The sequence below is a fragment of the Chinchilla lanigera genome, unplaced genomic scaffold (genome assembly GCF_000276665.1).
Source record: "Chinchilla lanigera isolate Chin_1 unplaced genomic scaffold, ChiLan1.0 scaffold00178, whole genome shotgun sequence".
Classification (NCBI taxonomy): domain Eukaryota; kingdom Metazoa; phylum Chordata; class Mammalia; order Rodentia; family Chinchillidae; genus Chinchilla; species Chinchilla lanigera.
In genome coordinates, this window is record NW_004955579.1 from 56,758 (window position 1) to 77,820 (window position 21,063).

Genomic DNA, 21,063 nt, shown 5'->3' on the forward strand with positions numbered 1-21,063 from the left:
CCCCCGGAGCCTGCCCACGCGTATCTGGGGGAGCCGGGCAGTCCCGCCCTCGCGCTCCCAGATCTCCAGGGCGCACCCGGGCACTGTTTCCGCCCTCAGCTCTGTGGAAGTCGAACCTGCACACCTGACTGGGAAGTCCCGTGCACCTCGTTGTGTGTGTGTGTGTGTGTACGCGCGCGCTCGCGCGTGTGCGTAAATGTGCGTGGGAGCTCCAGTTCGGCGTCCACGGATTATCTGGGGGAGCCTCTCCCCTGCCTCCGGGCGAGGGAAGGAGCGCAGAGGCTGTGCGCGCTGAGCCCGTCGGAGACTTTGCTCCTATGCCACCAAGCTGGTCTTGCAGACGACACTCTGCCTCCCTGCAAAGGTGGCCGGCGGGCAGCAGGCGGCGGCCCACCCACCACCTCGACGGAGAGCAGCAAAGGAAGGCTCCCCGACTGCCCAGCAGCTGAGGAATCAGGGGCAAAGGCTTCCCGGGGCTGGGCACGACAGAGAAGAGAATCCAGAGACCCTTCACACACATCAGATATTTACAGTATGACCACTTCCAAGGGCTTCTGGAAGCCTTCTCGAAGGCGAAGGAATTCACAGGCTGGTTGGGAAGGCGAGCAGCCACCAGCACCAGGCTGTGTCAACAACCCCGTTAGAGTGAGCTTCCCTAACGGGGTGGGGGGGCAGGCTTCCTGTCCAGGTGAAGGGGCCCAAGGATGGGCTGCCGGCCGGGGGCGGGGGTGAGGGGAGACCTGTGTGGGACTGCCCAGAAAGGCACTAAAGGGGTTTAAAGGGTGAGAGCTGGTACCCGGGCTTTGCCGGCAGGAGGGACATTTCTTTCTCATCTGACAGAGGCAAGTTAGTTCTGCAGTAGGCACAGTTGGGAAGGTTAGGAGGTTAGCGACAGCTTCAGGAATAAATGCCCCACGACTTTGCGAAAGCTGATAACAATATCCAATATCGAGATCGTAGAAATTCTAGTTCAGATTACAAAGTCTGTGTCTTGTCTTTTTTTCTTTTTTTCTTTTTTTCTTTTTTTTTGGTATCAGGAATGGAACTCAGGACCTTGCACTTGCCAGGCAGGCGCTAGTACCGCTGAGCTATATCCCGGCCCTGTGTCTTATCTTTAGATACTATGTCTCTGGGATGTCAAAGGCAGTGCTGCCACTGTGGGGGACAGGGGACACCACATGTCCTCAACATTTCCTCTGTGCCACGTGCTTTTTCTTTTTCGTTTCTTGTTTGTTGTCTTTTGGTACAGGATATGTAGTCCAGGTTGGCCTTGAAGTGTCAGTGATTCTCCTGCCTCAGCCTCCTAAGTGATGGGATTCAGTCTCAGCAACAGGGAAGTCAGAGAGTTGGGTTGGGACAAATCTGACTGCCATGACCACACAAGCCAACCTCCATGATGCCCAGGAGAGGAAGCTGAGATTCTGGTCCCACTTCTGGACAGGACGCCAGTGGCTGCGCCCACTCCCCTGGGCAGTGAGCTGCTGAGGCCCCACCTCCTTCAGGACCACCTTCCCATTCACCCTGGGGCAGGTCCCCAGGGAAAGGATTCAGAAGCAGGAGGAAGGGCGTGGATGCAGAGACCATTCCGAGAAGGATCCCCAGAACCTGCCCTCCCGCCTGTCCAACTTAAGGCCAAGGCTCCCATGGGTGGGGGTGGGCACTGCTTCCTCTGCAGAATTGCTCTCTGTTCCCATAAGCCTCAGAAGAATTCACTGCCCTCTTTCTTTCTGCTGTAACCATACTTCCCAGCGGCTCACCACCACCCTTACCGCTGGGTCCTGGAGGTGGGGTGGGGGCGCCCCTGGAGAACGCTCCCCGGGAACCGGCTCTGAGCCGCACCCTCCTGTGGGGCCCTGTGCTGCAGGACAGGGCTTGCCTGTGACCCCTGACTGCAGGGTTCCTGCCTCTGTCTGCAAAGCAGAGGCCAAACAGAATGGATCAGAGAGGGTCCGGAAGTGATCCCACAGTGCCCCAGTTTGAGATCAGAACTCGAAGCAGAGGGGCTTTCTGGACCAAGTTCAGGATCTTCGTTGTGGTTTACAAGATGTCAAGCCGGCATGCTGAGTCTCTTGGCACCGCTACCCGGGCTGGCCCAGCCTCGCTGAAGCGGAGCTCCCTTGGGGCTTTGGAAAGGCCCAGTTGAGAGATCAAAGGGCTCTCAGCCCTGGGTCTCCAGCAGCCCAGGGAGAGTGGCTTCCCGGGGAGGCAGAAGAATTAGTGTCCCTCGCCACCCGCCCATCTGGCTCGAGGTCCCTTTCTTAGGTGTGGGGGGTGTCAGGTCACTGAATACCGCCTATAGCCACGCCTCCTGCTGCCCCTCGGGAGAGAGCTTGGAGATTTACATAAATGGCTGCAAAAGAGAAAGCGGGCGATAATCTGTGTCTGGTCTCTGGAGTTAGGCACGAAGAGCTTTGAGGATTTGGAGCCAAACCTAGGTATTTGCATAGCCAAGGTGGGCAGTGGGAAGTCCCTTTCCTGTCACCTATACACGGATGCCCTTCAGTGAAGCACGGAAGGTACAAGGAGAGCTGCAGCGGCTCCCCAAGGCCGAGAACGGGGGTGGGGGGGAGAGGGTGGCTCTCCTTGGTCCCTCTGTGTACCTGCCACCTCCCCCTGCTGAAGACCCGCACCCAGGGCCTCCTGAGAAGAGGGCCTGTCCTGTGCAGCCCCCTGAATGTAGCTTACTTCTGTTTCATTTGAAGCACACCAGGCTTGAAGACCAGCTGGGGATGCTGGGGGACTGACCAGACCAGAGGCGGGGACACAGGCCCTCAAGTGGCAGTGCGACTTGCTGGAGAAGCAGTGGGGCAGGGCAGGAGGAGGAGGAGGAGGAGGGTGAGTGCTGCACCCACGAGAGACCCACGTCCTCCTCAGCTGTGCCCGGAAGTGCATGGGGGAGCAGCCACAGCTGGGGTCACAGGAATGTGAGCTGTGGCAGGAAGATCCATCCGTTCCCCCCACTCATCCCAGCCCTGCAGGGCCAGGGCCAAAGGCACCAAGTCCACAGTGCCACCCTTTGATCTGTGACCTCCCCCCTGACCCCTGGAGGCAGCCTTTAAGGGGTGTGGGGGAGACTCAGGCAGCGTGGACCTGCACCCCCCCCATCCCTGAGAAGGGCTGTGTCTGCCACCGCTCCATCCTTTCCCCTGCCTCTCCCTGCACAGCTGGCTGTCCTGTGGCCCTCATCCCTGACCCTACCTTCCTGGGGACACCTACGCTGAGCCCTGGGGTGTCACTGGCGGTCCTTCTGGCCAGCCCTCACTGCAAGCATCCAGCCCAGGGGGCCCGGTGAAGTTTCGGGAGAGGTTGCTGCAGACGAATGTGTCCAGCCCAATAGCTCCTGGGTCCCCTCTAGGAACTTTCTGCAGGCATCCAGCTGTCCGCTTTATGCCCAGAGCTGGGCAGCTTCCGGCTTCCCTGCCTGCTCCTTCTGACCCCGGAACCCAACGTGTTTCTGGCTTCTGTTGCACAGACGAGAAGCTCTGGATCTGGAACAGAAACAAATGGGGGTGTCACCTGAGCACCCTTAATCCTGTTGGGGAACCGCGGTGTCAGCAGAAAGGAAAGGCTCCTTGGAACCGTGTCTTTTGATGCAGATTTTTATTTATTTTGTTGTAGGGTCACAGGGCTCAGGACCGAGTGCACTGCAAGTGCTCACACGGTGAGCATCAGAATGTGGCACCAAGCTGCCCCCTCCAAAGGGCACCAGCATCTGGCCACTCCCTGGTGACCCTTGCAGGTGGGAGGGGTCTGAGTTTGAAGAGCAGAACAGTGGTGCCCAGCTCCCAGCTCTGCGTGAGACGCTGAAGACTTGGCTTGCAAGGCTCCTTGGGATTGTCCCTCAGCATGGTGTGTGCACGCCTTCCTCACCCACCCGTCTGCTGACCACCCGCCAGGTGGAGGAGGGCACACTTCAGGGCACTGTGCCACCGGGACAAACACACACAGGCACACAACAAATCAGCAGACCACTGGCTGCCACGTCTGTCCGGGACTGGGAGAGGACCGCCCGGCCGCTGGGGTGGGGGTTAGACACGCAGGGAGGAAGCACAAACACGCAGAGGCACACGTTGCCCAGGAACATTGTAATGCTCCAGTGAGTGAATTTTTTAGTGCATTCTGACTCGAAATTATGGCCGAATAGTAGCGCACTAATGTCCAAATCCGTGTTAGATAATGGCAGGAAGTCCCGGATAATTGGTCTATTTAGGAGTTGCTGAGGCGGCAGAAGCTGCGGCTGCTGGCGGCAGAGAGGGAGGAAGGGAAGAGGCCAGCAAAGGAGGAAAAGAGGGAGACCCTGGCAGGCACAGGGAGGTCCCCGTTGGGCACAAGGCCTCTGCGGCCAAGACCTTGGACCCCAGGAGGGGTCTTCTGCCTGCAGGACCAGGACAGGGCACCTGTTCCTTCCTCGGCAGCTTTTCTCGGCCGGCTCCCAGCCCCATCCGTGTTTTCTGCCTGGGGCTGTGCTGTGCTGTGCTGTGCAGGGTAGAAGGACGCTGGTCCAGTCAAGGGTTTTCTGCCCTCCGACCCCCAGAACTGGTGGCCAGAGTTACCTAAGAGGAGTGGCAGGCCTGGGAGGCCAAGGTCGCAGCCAGTGCGGGAGGAGGGCGTGTTTAAGAAGGACTCTGACCCCTCCCAAGCCCGCCAGGAGGCTCTGCTTCAGTATTTTACGTTGTGTCTCCCAAGGTCTCCTCTGCTGCCCCTCACACCTGTGACAAAGCGCACCTGGCACTCGACCCCACTTAGAGAAGCCTCAGCGCTGCTCAGAACCCCCGGGCTCCACTGCAGCCCTGGAGCCCCGGCCAGGAGCTGCGTCCTCCGTCGAAGCCCGAGCTGTGGATGGCACTTGCTTCCTTTCGCGACCCGGATCACTTTCTCCCACGTGCTTGTGAGGGGAGGCTCGTACCTGTGGGGTGCTGCTGTGGGCGGCACCCGGCCTCCACAAGGGGGACCTTTTCTCTCCCGGCTCCGGCAGAGACCCAGCTCGAGGGGAAGGACCGCCGGCTCCCCCGCCGTGCAGTTCTCCCGCCCTGGCAGTGGGAGATCATTTGGCTAATGAACTCGTTAAAGGGCCCCTGGTGACCCGCCCCAGCCTCCCCCCGACCCATCTGGGAAATTCCTTTGAAAGGCCGGGAGCCCCGCAGCCCTGCAGCCGTCTGTCGCTGCAGGAGGCGCGAACCTGGTGACTCTGGGCCCCTTGCATTAAAATAATTACCCACCGAACAGGTGGCCTCTCCCGGCAGCACATCTGTGCTGGAGCCGCAGCAGGGGAGTGTGCAGCCCGCCCCGGGGCTAGAAGGTCAGGCTGCCGGTGCAGCCGGAGGGAACGGGCGATCCCGGGGTGCGGACGCTTGGGCAACCTGGGCTCCTCAGCCTGGGGAGGGGGTGGTGGAGCGGGTCGCGCACCTTAAGGCTGCACTCGGGGCACGTGGGTGCCAGGGCAGGACCCAGAACTGACATGCAGCTCCCAGGTGGGAGAGCACCCGTCCCTCAGGCTCAAGAGAGAGGCGCAGGCTGCTGGGAGCCCGCACTGTGGTGTGTGCACGTTCGTGTGCGCCCACGTGCTCACCTCAGGAGGCAGGCGCGTGAAGGCGGGTACGTGCGTGTGAGGGGCTCTAGACTCCAATCCGTGATTCCAGGCCCCGCAGAGGGGAAGAGGCGTCCAGCGGCTAGTAGAAGGGTCCCTGCCATGTGGCTAAAAGGAGTGGTGGAGCCCGGGCGCAGGGCCAAGCCTATTGCCAAAAACACATATTACAGTGCGACATTCTGTAAATGAGATAATGATGCATAAACCTGAATGACAGATGTGTCGTGCCGGGACGTCTTCTCTAAATTAGCTGCCCGCATCGACTGCTGATAATGGTTAGTTTATGAAAGCAATTTCAGAGCATACGCGGGCGGCCTCCCCACTCCAATCAGCGGCTCGCTGGGCTAATGGACGCGGGGGTCAGGCTGGGGGTGACCGGCTCACCCGCGCCCTTAACCTGTTTCCCAATAAAGCTGATTAGTTTTTGTCAATTCATCAGCTCACCACTCCTGCTGAACTGCATCAAACCCTGATTTGCTCAGGGGAAATCAACAAGTCACAGATCAGCTCCATTAAGGGGCCCGGCTGGCCAGGTCCTTCCTGGGGCCAGGGAGACGACAGCTGGGCCCCTAAACTCCAGTACCTGACCCAGTGAGGACGCAGCATGGCCGGGTCTGGGGCGCTTCCCCCGCTCTGCCCCGGAGAGGCCTCGGTGCCCGGTCTGGCCAGGGTCACCCGGGAGGGGAGGAGGATGCTGGGCCTGCCCTTGGGAGGAGAAGGAGGGTGCAGGGGTCTGAGGAACAGCACCGGGCCTTACAGACCTCATCTTCTGGTCCTCAAAAGGTGCCAGGGCGGGACCCTAGGACCCAGGGCAGTGTAACCAGAGCAGGCGCAGAGCACAGGACTCTCCCGACTGCTCCAGGACTCCTTGAGGGCGTGGCTCACGCTGGGGGACCCAAGATAGTGCACCTGGCCCAGGTTCCAGGTGGGGTGTCCACCTGCACTCTAGGTGAGAGGCCCAGGCAGCACCCTCCTCCACCCGTCCTCGGCCAAGGAAAGGAGCAGGTCAGTCACAGAAGTGGGGACCTAGGCACCCGGCCGGGTGGGAGGAAAATCTGTGCGGTCCCTTTAAGCCCCCAGCAACCCTCCGCGGCCTCCCAGCCCCATCCCCCTTCAATTTAATTTCATTAAAACAGAGCATGAATATTTCTATTAAACCTAAAATGAAATATGAAGCCATTTAGACTCTGCCTGCACCAATCACCTAGATTTATGACTTTTATTCATCACATCAAGAGCTTGGAAAAATGAATTTTCTTCACCCAGGAAGGAAATAAAACCTCAGGCTTGGTCATTTCCAGAAAGCTGTTAATTTGACCATGTGGTAATTACTTTCACAATTAACTAAAATACAAATCAACTTGACAAATCGGGCTAGTTTATATATTAATTAGCCCACTTGAATTTATTCATTATGAAAAGACAATTTCAGGGGACCTGCAGTGTCTGTTTTATTGCAATAAATTATTGTTAGGAAATGGGTCTAATAAAATATCTTAATATTTAAGGATATTGTATACGCAAGGGGGAAGCTTTATTGACAATTTCATTTTGCAATTAGTAATTTGGTTGTAATATATCTGCGCCCCGGACTCCGGGAGGCAGGACACTCCCAGCTCTGCGTTGGCCGTTCAGAGCCCGTCCCACCCGGCAGGACAGGGACAGGACAGGCACAAGCACAGGGACAGGGACAGGCAGGCCGCTTAGTCTTGTGGACTGGGACATCCTTGTAGGGTCCTCCTGCCCGCACGGGCTGGCTCTGATTTAATACAATGTCGATAGAATCATTCGATGCCTTTTAGCTTGTGATCTTTATAAATGTCCCTCTATTAAATTAGAAAATGATTCTCTTCTCGTTTAATTGTATTCTTTCGTTTCTTATTTCCAATTAATTAGTCCTATCGACGTTGCCATATTTTAAGCAACTAGAGTCCGTTTGCAGTTAGAATACGGGACAGCCGCCTGCGGTGTGTGGGGACAGAGCTGTGAGGTGGTTTTAACGCCTCGCCCCTGTCTGGCTTCGACCCCAGGCCAGGCTGCCCTGGGGCTCGAGCCCCCCAAGTGGCACTTCCAGGTTTGCCTGGCCCCAGCCCCAGGTTGGATGCAGAGGAGCAGGGGCTGTGTCCCTCCAGTGCCCCAGGCACCTCCTGGGCCTGAGCCCTGAGAATGGAGGGCGCCTGGGGCGTAGATCAAAAGACTGTCCCCTCCCAGTCGGTTCCTCCCCCAACCCCTGATCACTTTCTAAACGGTGGCCTCAGGCCTGGTATTCCCCGTGGTGTGGAGTCCCGGTCCGGCCCCCTCGCCCAGGTCCCTGCACTCTCCAACCTACCCACCGCCCGCAAGTTACCAAGGCCCTGGCTGGCTGGAAGGGAAGACACCCCTGCCTCTGCTCAGCCCCAGGGTGCAAGCAGATCCCCGGGCACCGCTGCGCTGCAGATGCACATCCTGGTCTAGGGGTGTGGGCTCCACCACCCACAGATCCGCAGACACCTCTTCCCTGCCCTGCTCTCCTCCAGGGTCTCTGCGGCCCTTGCTGGGTTGGGAGACGGGATTGACCAGGCCTCCCCATCCCTCGACCGCTCAGCTAGTCAAGTTGGTGTCCTCCTCCCAGGGACTTTCTGGGTGGAAAGGAGCCCCCAGGAGTATGGCCTGCCGCCTCAGGATCCTTATCTGAGCAGAGACCCCCTTTTGGCCTGTGTCCTAAGACATGAAGTGTGGGTTTCCCTGAGGGAACTGGCGCGTGCCCAGCTCTAGGGCAGAGGGTTCCTGGCTGCAGTGTTTGACTCGAGGGAGGGGATCTTAGGTCCACACCCTAGAGGCCTGGAGGAAGACCCTACAGAGGTAAAGTGTTCCCCCAGACAAGGCCAGGACAGGGCTGGGCCTCTTTCCTGACCCCTCCCTGGGGTCCTTGGGAGAACGTCACGCCGCAGAGAGCCTGTCAGTTATACCTGATCTCGTGGAAGGGAGGACCTTCGGTAAGATCACATTTTTAAGGGAAATGCAGATGTTAGGTCCTTGGGCCTGGCAGCCCTTTCTTGCCTGCGCAGGCTGAAATGTTGGGAGGATGCTGTCACCTCCAGGGATGGGGCAGAGACTTCGGGCACCCAAGGTAAACTCTTCTGGTAGGATGTAGAGGGCAAGTCAGCTCCTCCTTCTAGTTGAGAGCTGTGCCTGTCCCCCCACAGGTGGAAGGGGTGTCCCTGGCAACCAGACAGCAGGGCTGACAGAGATCTGTAGACATCTGCACAGCCCCCAGCATGTGGGGTTGCCCCTGGAAACTGCTGGCTAGAGGCAGAAGGACGGCCCTTCTTTTTTTTTTTTTTTTGGTACCGGGAATCGAACTCAGGACCTTGCGATTGCCAGGCAGGTGCTTGTGCCACTGCCCTGTATCCCCAGTCCAGGAGGGCCCTTCTGAGCAGCATCAGAGTGATGGCTCAGGTAGGTCCTCAAAGGGGACCGGCCAGGTTCCAGGGCGCACTGCAGTTACCCTGAAGCCTCCACCCCTGCCACCCCCCATCCCTGTGGAACATCTGCCGCATCCCCACCCCCGCTCTGGATGACATTCACATGTGTGTTTCTCATGATCGAAGCAGCAAGTGCTTACTAAGCCATGCCTGTGACCGCTTAGTACCAAGGGCTTGTGGGGGAGGGAAAGGACTCAGGTACGCACCGGGAGAGAAGCATCCGTCCACTGTGAGGGGGGACAGGAACAGGGAGGAAGCTGCACCTGGAGAAAAGCAGCCTTGAACCTGGAACTGGTGGGACTGGGTGCACCTGAGACTCTTTCTCCCCTGAATGCAGGAGAAGGAAAAGAGCACTGGATGCTGAGACGCGGCACCAGGACTTGGTCTTTGTGCCGCTTGCAGGAGGCTGACAGTCCTGGTTCTTGTCCTGCCTTACTGCTGATCGTCTTGGCAGTTTGCTGAATATCTTTGAGCCTTGGTTTCATCATTCATGAAAATGTACTTTGCCACCCCAAGGAGTCGTTCCGCAGGGGATCGGATCCTCAGATACAAGGGAGCCTCTTTTATTTGTGGCCTTTAAAACACAGCAGAAGCTCCACGGAGAAGAGGATGGGTTAAGTTGGTTGGGAATCCAGTGCAGTCAGTCAGCTGCTTTACATGCCTTGGCCCCATTTTACAGATGAGGGACACAGTTCTGGTTGCTTTGCCCCCAGACCGCACAGCTAGCAAGTGGCAGAGCCAGAGTTGAGCCCCGTCCTCTCGGACCCCAGCCGGGCTCTGTCACCTGAACGCCTGGCTGTCTGGGGCAGGGCAGCAGCGAGAGTGGGCAAGGACACTGCAAGCCAGGGACCACTCGTGGGGAAGAAGGAGGTGGCACCAGCTGTGTGCTGGTGGGAAGAGGAGGAGACAGAGGCGACAAGGAACTGCAGGCTGTTCTGCCCCGCTTCCTGTGAGAAGCAAGCAGAATCCAGTGGGGAGATGGTCTCAAATATTGGTAGGCAAACGTTAAAGCCAGACACAATTAGAGCTAGAAATGTCAAAGCCAAAATAAAGGCTACCAAAGTGTAACCAGAAAAATGAAAACCATAACCAAAGGGGAAGAAGAGAGGGTTTTGGTTTTTACCAGATTTACTGAGGTATAATTGACGAAGAAAATTATATATACGGCAAGTGAATAATGTGATAATTTGGTGGTGGACACTATGAAATAAATGCCCTGAGCAAGGTAGCCAATGCACCGTCACTTGTCTCACACCCTTCCTTTTCATGACTGAGTAATACTCTGTCGCTGACACACACCACATTGTCTTTCCATTCCCCCGTGGGTGGACACTTGGTACCTGTCCACATCAGGGCTGTTGTGAATAAGGTTGCAATAAATGCAGGAAAGCAGACACCTGAGTCCATTTCCCTGGGCGCATGCTTGGAGCAGGGGTGGCTGGACCATACATGATTCCATTTTCAAGGCATCTTCCCCCCGTTTTCTGGTAATGGCTGCGCTGGTTTACATGCCTGCCCAAAGCGCACACCTGCCCCGCGCTTCCCGTCCTGTCCGCATTCGCCCCTTGTCCGTTGGGCAGCGGCCCTTCTCACAGGTGTGAGGGGAGAACTCCCTGTGTTCTCGACTTCTCCAAGGAGCGGCGCTGCGGAGCACCCTTCCCTGGACTGCTGACTGCTTGCATTCCTTTTGTGGGAAACTGTTCAGGTCCTCTGTCCATTTTTAAATCACAGTATTTGCTTTTTGCTCTGGAGAGATATGAGCCCCTAGTACAGTCTGGATATTAACCACTTGCCAGAAATGTGGCTTGCAAAGGTTCCCACCTGCCGCGGGCTGCCTGCTCACTTCCTTGTTTCCTTTGCTGGGCAGAAGCTTTCTGGTTAAGTGTGAACCGCTTGTTCATTTTTTATCTTTGTTTTCTGTGCTTTGGGACTCATATTCAAAAAGGCATTGGAGAGACCACTGTCAAGGGGCTTTTCCTCTGTGTTTGCTTCTGAGAGTTCTAGAGTGGCCAGTCTCTTTTGAGTCTGTAACCCATTTTATCCATTTTGAGTTAATTTTTGGGAGTGGTAAAGACAAGGACAAGCCTCACTGTTGCTTTTGCAGACATCCAGTTTTCCCGTCCTTCCTTCCTTCTTCCCTTCCCCCCTTTCTCCCTCCCTCTGTCCTCCCTCTCCCTTTCCCTTCTTCCTCTCCCTCCGCCCCTTCCCTCGCTCCCTTCCTTCTTTGCTGCTTTACTCCTTACAGGGTTCGGTGCTAGGCAAGCGCTCTACCACTGAGCTGCATCCCCAGCACTCCCCAGCATCAGTTTTGAGAGAGTCTAGCCTCTCGCGTGCTGTATCCTTGGCAGCCCTCTCAGATATTTCTTGACTTTATAAGTGTGGGTTGATTTCTTGGCCTTTGGTCCTGTTCCATTAGTCTCCGCATCCGTTTTTATGCCAGTACCATGCTGTTTTGACTTCTACAACTTCCTAATACATTCTGAAATTATGAAGTGAGATGCTTTCAACTTTGGTCTCTCTCAAAATGGTTTTGGCTCTTGGGGGGTCTTTTGTAGTTCCATATGAATTTTAGGATTTTTTTCCTCCTTCTGTGGAAAATGCAGTTGGAATTTGACAGGGATTGTGTTGAATCTATACATCTCTTTGGATAGTAAGGACAATTTTTTTTTTTTCAGTACCGGGAATCAAACTCACAACCTCACGCTTGCCAGGCAGGCACTTGCGCCACTGAGCTAAATCCCCGGCCTGGTAAGGACATTTTTAACAATATTAATTCCAGAGGCTGGGGATTTAGCTCAGAGGCACAGCGCCTGCCTGGCAAGTGCAAGGTCATGGGTTCGATTCCCGGTACCAGAAAAAAACAAACACAAACAAACAGACAAAAACAATATTAATTCCTCTGATCTGTGAACTTGGGAATACCTTTCCATTTATTTGTAGTCTTCAATTTCTTTAATCAATGCTTTACAGTTTTTAATACACATAAGTATTTTATTCTTTTTTACTGTTAGTGTAAATGGGATTATTTAAAATTTTTCTTTTCAGACAATTCACCACTAGTGTATGGAAATGCTGCTTATTTTTTGTATGTTGGTTTTATATCCTGTCACTACACTGAATTTTTTATAAGTTCTAACATTTTTTGTGGAGCACTTGGTAGAGTTATCTTTATATAAAATCATGTCATTGGAGGACAGAGGCAGTTTTACTTCTTCCTCTCCATGGAAACTTTTGCCCCATGGCCCTGGCTAGGGCCTCTAGCACCGTGCTCGATGGGACAGGGAGCAGGCATCCCTGTCTTCCTCCTGATCCTAGAGGAACAGCTTTAGCTATTGGCCGATAATGTTAGCGCAGAATCTGTCAGACAGGCCTTTATTGCATTGAAGCATAGTCTTTGTAAGCGTCGTGTGATAAGTGTTTTTATCAAAAGAGCATGTTAAATTGTGTCAGATATTTTATGTATCTAGTGAGATGATAATATGGGTTTTTTTGTCCTTTGTTCCTTTGCAGTTATGTATCACAATATTGATTTGTTTTTTTGTTTTTTGTTTTTGTTTTTGTTTTGTTTTTTTTGGTTTTTCTCCGGTACCGGAAACTGAACTCACGACCTTGCGCTTGACAGGCAGGCACTTTGCCACTGAGCTAAATCCCCAGCCCCACAATATTGATTTGTTAAACCACCCTGGCATCCCAGAGATAAATCCCAGTGATTCTGGGAGTGATCCTTTTCATGTTTCTTGAGTTCAGTTTTCCAGCATTTTGCTGAGGACTTTTGCATCTCTGTCCATCAGGGAGATGAGCCTGTCATCTTCTTTCCTTTAGTATTTGTGTTTGGCCTTGGGGTCAGTGTAACGCTGGATTTGTGAAATGAGCTGGGAGGGGTTCCCTAAAGAGAAAGGTCTGTATGGCCTTCGCAGTTGCCCTCTTTGCCTGTGTCTCACAGGGGACCCAGGATGGGGCAGCCGCAGATTCTCATCCAAGCCCCAGGCCGACCACCCGGCTGAGTGCACAAGGGGCCAGGACCGTCAGGCCGAGACAGGGCAGATGCCCCGGAGCTGACTTGGACCTGAGCTTAGGAAACCTGCACTTTAGGGGGAAGGGATCTAGCACTTGGGGGAGGAACAGGGGGTGGAATTTAGGCCAAGGTAATCGTGGAATGCTGCCAAATGTGCGATGAGAAGTTTTCCTGTGTGCCCATTGAGCATTAAAATACCATGAATCATTGACAAGAAACCAAACAGTGCTGGATCTATAGAACAATTTAAACTCATGTTGCTCCAAGTAAAATCAAATTAGAAGCCTTTTCCCAATTAGATTATGCAAACGCTGCCGCAGAACGCAGCGTGTTTGCCGTTCGCCCGTCGGCCACCCCACCTCACACCTTGCACAGCACAGATACCCTTGAGCACACCCAGTGCGACACTGGGCTGTGTCAACATTCTACCTTGAGATAATAAATATGAGACCCAGCACACACTGCTTTTAATTGCATCGATAAACTGGGATTAACCCCCAAGTCAGCCTTCACTATTGCAATTAAATGTCCTCAAATAAATGGTTGCCTCAATAAACAAATGGAAGGGGCTGTGTTTGCCCTGAGTAATAGCAGGTGTAATATTTTACTGGCTAAAGCTAAGTATTAAGTGGAATCACTTGCTAGGCCTGATTTATTCCCTGGGATCGGAAAGTCATTTTTCATACGTCATGTGCCGCTTCAGTACTGTATAAACAGCTAATAACACACTACATCAACCCAGCTCGACCTTGCCTTCCCCAAAGCCACCAAAGCCAGACTCCTACAGTTGGGGGTTCGCTGGGGAGCCAGTGAGGGTGCCAGTCCTGCCCAGATGGCTGACTGGCTGCTCTTTGGCTTTAGTTTTTAGCGTGTAGCACTAAATTCAAGAACCACCCAAAAGCTGTGGAGTACTACACAGCCCGGCGCCGCTCTGCAGACCCACTTACTCTCCTGGCTTCTGTAGAACAAGATAGAAGTCTCGTCCTGCAGGAGGTCTGGTTTGCTCTGCGTCGGGACCGATCCGTCACCTTTCACGATTTCCTACAAAGTGCTGAAAGCCACATTCCTTGCTCTGTACCAGGAATACTTGGGAATACCCAGGAATACTTGGTGGAAGCGGGGGAGATGTTCAGGCTCTGATAGACACCGGCAGTCCACAGCTGGACCTCCCTGACCGCGGCCGATCTCGTCTGATAGACTCGGGCAGATTCACCCTCCCTGGGGCCCTTCATTCCGCAAGTGGCAAGGAGGAAAGACAGTGAGTGACCTGGGAGACCAGGCCAAGAGTCATGTCAGTTCTCAAGTAATTAGAAGCCATTCCTCTCCAGACAAGAGCAGAGCAACATTCTTGCTCTATTACAGCCCCTGGGCGCTGGCCGGTGTGTTCTAAAGAGCGAGTGGCCATTTATCAGAACAGGGACCATTAAAATCCACTGACCGCTGGTTGTCCCTTCCATATTTCCCCCTGAGTTAGTGTCTTCTTTCCCCCTTGTTCCCTGGTGAAGCGTCTGGTAATGAGAGGTAGTCATCTATGCTTTTTGGTGTTCACTAGAAATCTGTTTTAATAGGCAGACTTACATGGATATAAGGTTGTGTTCAGCTGGGTGCTTCTTGAGCATTGTGGCAGGAAGGACCGCTCTCATCTCCTCCTTAGAGTAGCACAGCAAACTGAATTTAACAGTACATTTCATTGCTTTCTTTAAAACTGTCAGCACATATTGAGTTTCTAGGGCCCAGCAGCCAGAGAGAGAGAGACAGAGAGAGGCTGTATAGAACAGGCGTGCTAATCCCCGTTCCAACGTGAGGGTCTAAAGGCTCCAGTGAAGGGCCCTCATGGGACAGGGAGGACTGTAGGCTTCAGAAAGCTTTTAAAATGTGGACGTGACCCAAAGGACACTGCCCCCTGCCGGTGGCCCCTCCAGAGAGCTCTGGAGCCTCTATGTGGAGATCTATTGATTTAGTTAAAGAGCAACTTAGGACACATTTTATTAATATTCTCACAGCCCGCATCACTGTCACCTTTTCATTATCCTAAATGATTACAGAGCTGTACTTTTTTTCAGTTAGCGAATCTTTCACACTTATCTTGCCACAAGGGGAAAACGCTAGACAGACAGAAAGTGGGAATTATTGCCTGACTTACATACATCAGGATCACCGCTCGTTTCACTGAGGGCCCTTAACTTCGGAGACGGAGCTTGCCTTTCCCAAGCTGTTATAAAACATGTTTAGATGATAAGAGGTATCAGAGGAAGAAGATAAAATATTTAACACATAGGACCTCATTCAGAGCAGGAATAGATCTATAGATAATTGTAAGCTCCTAGGAATACTTGATGGGAAATATATTGATAATACAATTTTTCTTTTGCAAGAGATTGTAATGATTGCAAATTTGGTTTAATAATTAAATTAATAAGGACTATTTGCTTCAAACGGGAGCGTCCTAATGATATACAGAGGCAATAATATCTGTCTTGCCAGCTAAAGAGGTTTTAAAAGAGTCCATCAGGTGATCTACAATCGCGTGCCCATCTGCCCTTTATTAATGCAACATTAACCTTTATATTAAAATGCATTCAAGTGTCGTCTCTGAAGATATCAAAGAAAAATGTAAAACAGTTCACAACAATAACTTCACCTGACTGTTGTGAATAAAAATTCAATTCTGTACTATGCACTTTTCCATCAAATGTGGCTTTTTAAATTTTAGGAATCTGAGCCAGCCAAGGTGGCCCAGCGATGCCGGTGGTGAGCCAGGCAATGCTGTCCCTGCCTGAAAAAATTAAAAATCAAAGAGGAAATTTAGGAGCCTTGCAAAGTGGAGGTTGCCAAATTGGTGGGGAAGCTTCTCAGAACAGGGTCGTGTGAGTGAGCGATGCATCTGAAGCTCAGAAACCCACAGCTGCCGCTTGTGTGTGACTTGCACCTCTGAGCAGCACGCGGTCTCCTGGGCGCCGGGCTCTGGCCTGGCCGGCTGGGGTCGTGGCCTCTCTCACCCAGGTCACTGTGTGACCTCAGCATGTCACTTAATCCCTGCGGTTTTGGTGTCCTTATCTTATCTGTAAAGTGGAGATAATGTTTGTCAATCCCAGAAGGAGGACCCTGGGAGTGGGTGTGGCAGCTGCCCAGGTGCGCAGAGCCCCTCACCTGCTGAGCTCCTCAAGGCCTTGTTACCTGAGGACTGCTCGAGCATCCTGGGCCGCGCGGGGGCGGCGATGTGGGGCACGTGCCTGAGAGCCGAGACTGAGACAGAGGCTGCGCCCGGGCTCCTGGTCTGGGCGGGGCCCCAGCCTGGAGCGCAGTCCCTTCTTGTGTTTCTGCAGTGCCGTTCTGCTGATGCTACCACTCCCCATTTCCCAGATCAGGAGACTGAGGCTCAGAGACTGGCAGCCATTCTACAGTCACCGCACTGGGAACTGGCTCTGTATCTGTGTCCAGGCCAGAGTGGCCGGGACCAGGCTGGGTGGCACCCCAGGCATGCAAGCGCCTGCACAGGCAGCCCCGAGTCCTTGCCACGAGGCTCACAGTCCCAGGCCGTTGGCTTCTGAGGCCACAGCCCCACCAGGTGCCTTCCGCAGTCCCATAGGAAGGTGTCTTCCGAATGTGACTCTCTGGTCCCCGCTTCCCACATGCCCACCCACAGGCGGGTCTTAGGTGCAGAAGGTGGTGGGAAAGAGGGTCTGTGTGATATCGCCACCGAGTGGGCAGCAGCAGGGACACCTCATCCACAGCCTGTGGTGGGGACCCGGCAGGGTGAGGGAGCCCCGTGTGCCCACTCAAGGCCAACAAAGCCGACAGCCGTGGCGGGTGGCGCGTTGGGGCTCAGGTCCCATGGTGAGCGCTGAGAAGGTACGGGAAGGGCGGGCAGGCTGTGGCCTCCGACAGAAGGAAAGCAGAAGTGTTGAGCACCCTGGATCAGCGCAGGGGTGGAGCTCAGGAATCAGGGAAGGCACCGAGGAGGTAAAGGGGATGGAACAGGGATCCCCAGGGTCAGATCCTGTTCTCCCAGAGCCTGCCTGGCCCTCTGAGGTGGCCTCGAGGTTCTGGAACAGGCCAGTTGCTGCAAAGACACCCAGATCTCCACGGGTCATCCTGGCTCCTGGCCGTGTGATGTTAGGGCTCCCTGGGGGCTGTCAGAAGTGACAACAGCACCTCACAGGTGGCAGAACCACCCACGGCGCGGGGTCACGGCCGTTCTCATCTGTCCAGGACTTTCCAAACACCGAGTGCAATTTATCAAACAATGTTTTGTAAAAAATTAATTTCCCTGGAGGTTTCTCTGTATTACTCTAATTGCTTTTCCTTGACTGACTAATTTTTTAAATTGCAGTTTTATGAAAAAAATACAAATATTCCTAGATGAGAAGTGTCTCGGTGGGAATACAACTTTCAAAGAGGTTTGTAATCCTTATATCTGGGTTTATATATTACCCTACTATTGACACTACTTTTTGATTAATATTGTGTATAACATTCCTTAATGCATCAGCAGAATTAATTATGCAGAAACATTCAGGCGCACAGGCATTATATTGATGAAATGACGTTTTATTGACAAAATGACAGTTTAATACTGCGCTTTCCTGAGCTGTATATCTCATCGATCGCCTGGGTCCTCGTGGCAAACTGTCGGAGGGAGAAGGAGGTAAATCTACCCTGTCTTTACACACTCTCTGTAGATCAATCTGGGCGTTTGAGACAGGAACATATATTTCTGCACAACATTCTGACTTTGGGTAACCATGGATGCCGCGGTTTGTTCATTCCTGATGTGTGCATCAGAATTATACAGTATTGTGTTACTTTTACAAAGCCTGCACTCTTTGTCTTTTGCTGCCTCGCCTCTGCTTTTTCCTGCTTGTGGACTGAGTCGTGTCCCCCTAAATTACCAGCTGAAATCCGAGTCCCCAGTAGCATGGGCTGTAACCATATTTGGAGATGGGCTCTTCACAGATCTTGTTAAGAGGAGGCCACCAGTGCAGGTCCTAACCCGATGTGATAGATGCTCACACAAAAGGAGAATTTGGATGTGCACCACGATGTGACCCCACGCTTGGGTGGGCAAGAGGTTACCGCAGTCTGGGAGCCACCAGCAGCTGGAGGAGGTCGGGGTCAGGTCCTTCCCGAGCAGCCTGGAGGGAGCGTGGCCCTGATGACATGATCGGGACTTCCAGCCCGCAGACCGTGAGATGAAGCATTTTGACTGTGGGAGCCGCCAGCTTTTACCACACCCGTGACTCCAGGACAGGACCCTCCCAGTCTCCAGTGAGCATCTTCTCTGTTCCTTCTGGAGCCGAGGGCTGTGAGAGCTGTGATCCTGGGGCTTTGCAGTGGTTGAGGACACCACCCAGGGTCCCCTCTGACCCCAGCAGAACCTGCAATCTCACTTTTTCTTTAACCGTCGCCTCTTCCCTTGGGGCCGGCTTCAGTGCCCATTCACACAGCACCAGGCACGTGAATGCATCCGACAGCAGAGCCATGAGGACTCCAGGTCCCCGGGGAGCAGGGTGGCAAGGACGAAAGGTCTGCATGTTCCCCCAGAAAGCACCACGCAGGGTGAGGACCTGGTCAGCAGCCGCTGCCTGGGCACGTGCCACCCGCAAGCTGCCTGGCATCTGAGGTTTGAGATGCTGGTTTCGAGCCATCTATCAGGCTGATGGGATCCACAGTCCTCTCTGCACACTATCTTAGTTGGCAATTCGGGCAGAGAAGACTAAGCACGACTCGGGATCACTACTGGTGCGGTCTTCTCCACTCTGCGACTGGTAAATGCACACGTGGCTTCTGAGGGTTACTCAGCCCCTTCTCCATTATCCAGGCCGATGGCAGGTCAGCCACGCCTTCCTTGGGCTGCCTTCCTCCCCGCAGCAGCAGGTCTGGCAGAGTCGCGACCTCTAGCAGCATCTGCCGCCCCCGTGGCTGACTTCCATGGTGCCAACCCTGTGTGCACAGGCCAGAGGTCCCCACTCAGGGACTCCTTCTGTCCTGTGGGTCACTTGGCCAGGCTGGAACCCCAGCATCGATTCTACCTCAAATACCAGTTGCCCCTGTTTGAGGGGACAGGCCACGTCATAAAGCCTCTGTCCTAAGGGACAATCCTGCATCCACAAGTCATCTTCTCTTCCTTCTCAGATGGTGGCAGAGGAGGTGGCCAGGGACAAACTGTGATGTCCTCGAAGCCTTGGCCAGCAAGGGTGCAGCAGGTCTCTGGTCTTCCGGCTCAGTCCAACCCCCACCCCGCCCTGATCCCTGAGGAGTCTGAGCTTCCGGAGGGCTGACGTCTGGTGGCCCTCAGCCTTCCGCTGGGAAGCAGGTGGTGCCTGCTTGATCAGACCTACAGAAGATGCTCCACTGCAGAGGAGAGCAGGAGCTGGCTGCAGGTCTCTGTCCTCAATCTCAGTCTGGTTTTTTTTGTTTTGTTTTTTGTTTGTTTGTTTTTCTCTGGTACCGGGAATCGAACTCACGTCCTTGGGCTTGCCAGGCAGGCCACTGAGCTAAATCCCCAGCCCCTCAATCTCAGTCTGGTACCTGTGGCCAGGATGTGTGCACTGCCCAGCTGTGTGGGCCCTACCCCCTTCCTAACTGTCGGGTGCCTGTGGGAGGAGACCCCATCCTGCTGCAGCCTGGGACATGTGTCACCTCAAGTGACGCTTCTGTTTCCATGGGCAACTGCATAGCCCGCTGCCCGGAGCCCGTGCCAAACCCAGCAGGACCTGGAAGAGTCTGCCAATATGGTGGGTAAGAGGCAGTATCTCATTTATTCTATCCGCACTTACCACAGATATTAAACTTTCAAAAGTATGCATTATAACCGAAAGTGTAGATAAGGACCAAAATGCATAACCGGTATTGTGAAATAGGAAAAGAATGTTCAAGTGGGGAGGGGAACAAAGGAGGTGGAGGGGAAAGGAGAGAAGGGAAAAGTAAAAAAAATGTGAAAAGAAGGAAAACATGGAAACAAAGCCTCTGTAAATGGGGAGGGGAGGTGGAGTTAAAGGAGGGGGAATGGGACAAGAACAAAAAGTTCTATCGTGTACAGGTACAAATTCTCTATGATGAATGTGATCATTATGTATATCTAACATGTACCAATAAAATCTGATTTAAAAATATTTGAAATGCTAAAAGGAAAAAAGGCCAGGAGTGGTGGCATGCACCTGTAATCCCAGCACTCGAGAGGCTGAGGCAGGAGGGTCACTGTGAATTTGAGACCAGCCTAGACTACATAGTGAGTTGAAGGCCAGTCTGGACTATATAGCGAGACTGTGTCTCAAAAACAAGAGAAAAGTATGCGTTACCGACCATTTGTGTTTTTTCCTAGATAATTCCACCCTCTGTCGCAGCTTTCTTGGGCACAATCTGCACACGCCCTTGCACACGTTTGAAACGCCCAGTTTGTACGGAACCAGCCCTGAAGTGTGCTTCCCCTCTGGATTTCTCCTTCCTACTTTGCTTTTTACTGCACTTCCAGGAGACCCCCGACCCCTGTCCCGTCACTCGGTTAGTCCCATTTTCTAGTTTCAGGTAACGAAATCATACCTGGAGCCTTCCTTGTCGTCTTGCATATTGGGATTCAGCCATGGTGTACCATCTATCAGCTCACACTTTTTCCATCCTTTTAAAAAACTGTAATAATATCACTTCCTTGGGTCTTCTTTCATCTCCCTCTCAACTGTCAGCTTCTTCTTACCAATTTACACAGGATCACCATACACGGAAAGGCTTCCCCGTCAGTTGCATGTATCTTGCAAATATTTCTCCATCTTTATTTACAATTTGATCTTTAAAGACATGTCACATAATGGCCAAAATGATATACAGTCAATCCCGGGGCCATCCAAATCCGGAGCTGTATGGGTGTCTATTTCCCAACGGACGTTTCCCCGAAGGCAACCCAGCAGGACCCTGTCCTCTCTGGGAGCTGGTGAATCAGGGAGGGCAGGCAAGGGAAAGTCAACACGAACGGAGAAGTGACTGATTGTTCCGAACTGGAA

At 53.5% G+C, this 21,063-nt stretch overlaps 1 protein-coding gene across 1 annotated transcript in view; it reads right to left on the reverse strand.

The window, feature by feature from the left end:
- Positions 1 to 18,228, reverse strand: part of Mnx1 (motor neuron and pancreas homeobox 1) — a 23,124-nt gene extending 4,896 nt beyond the window's left edge. The window contains exons 1-8 of the mRNA XM_005414103.2: positions 18,143 to 18,228; positions 16,217 to 16,299; positions 6,171 to 6,292; positions 5,570 to 5,695; positions 5,220 to 5,374; positions 4,708 to 4,906; positions 3,237 to 3,488; positions 1,770 to 1,910 (exon numbers count right to left, since the gene is read on the reverse strand). Of these exons, the coding sequence (XP_005414160.1) occupies positions 1,770 to 1,910; positions 3,237 to 3,488; positions 4,708 to 4,906; positions 5,220 to 5,374; positions 5,570 to 5,695; positions 6,171 to 6,292; positions 16,217 to 16,299; positions 18,143 to 18,228 (1,164 nt within the window). The remainder of the gene's footprint in view (positions 1 to 1,769; positions 1,911 to 3,236; positions 3,489 to 4,707; positions 4,907 to 5,219; positions 5,375 to 5,569; positions 5,696 to 6,170; positions 6,293 to 16,216; positions 16,300 to 18,142) is intronic.
- Between the last annotated feature and the right edge of the window lie 2,835 nt (positions 18,229 to 21,063).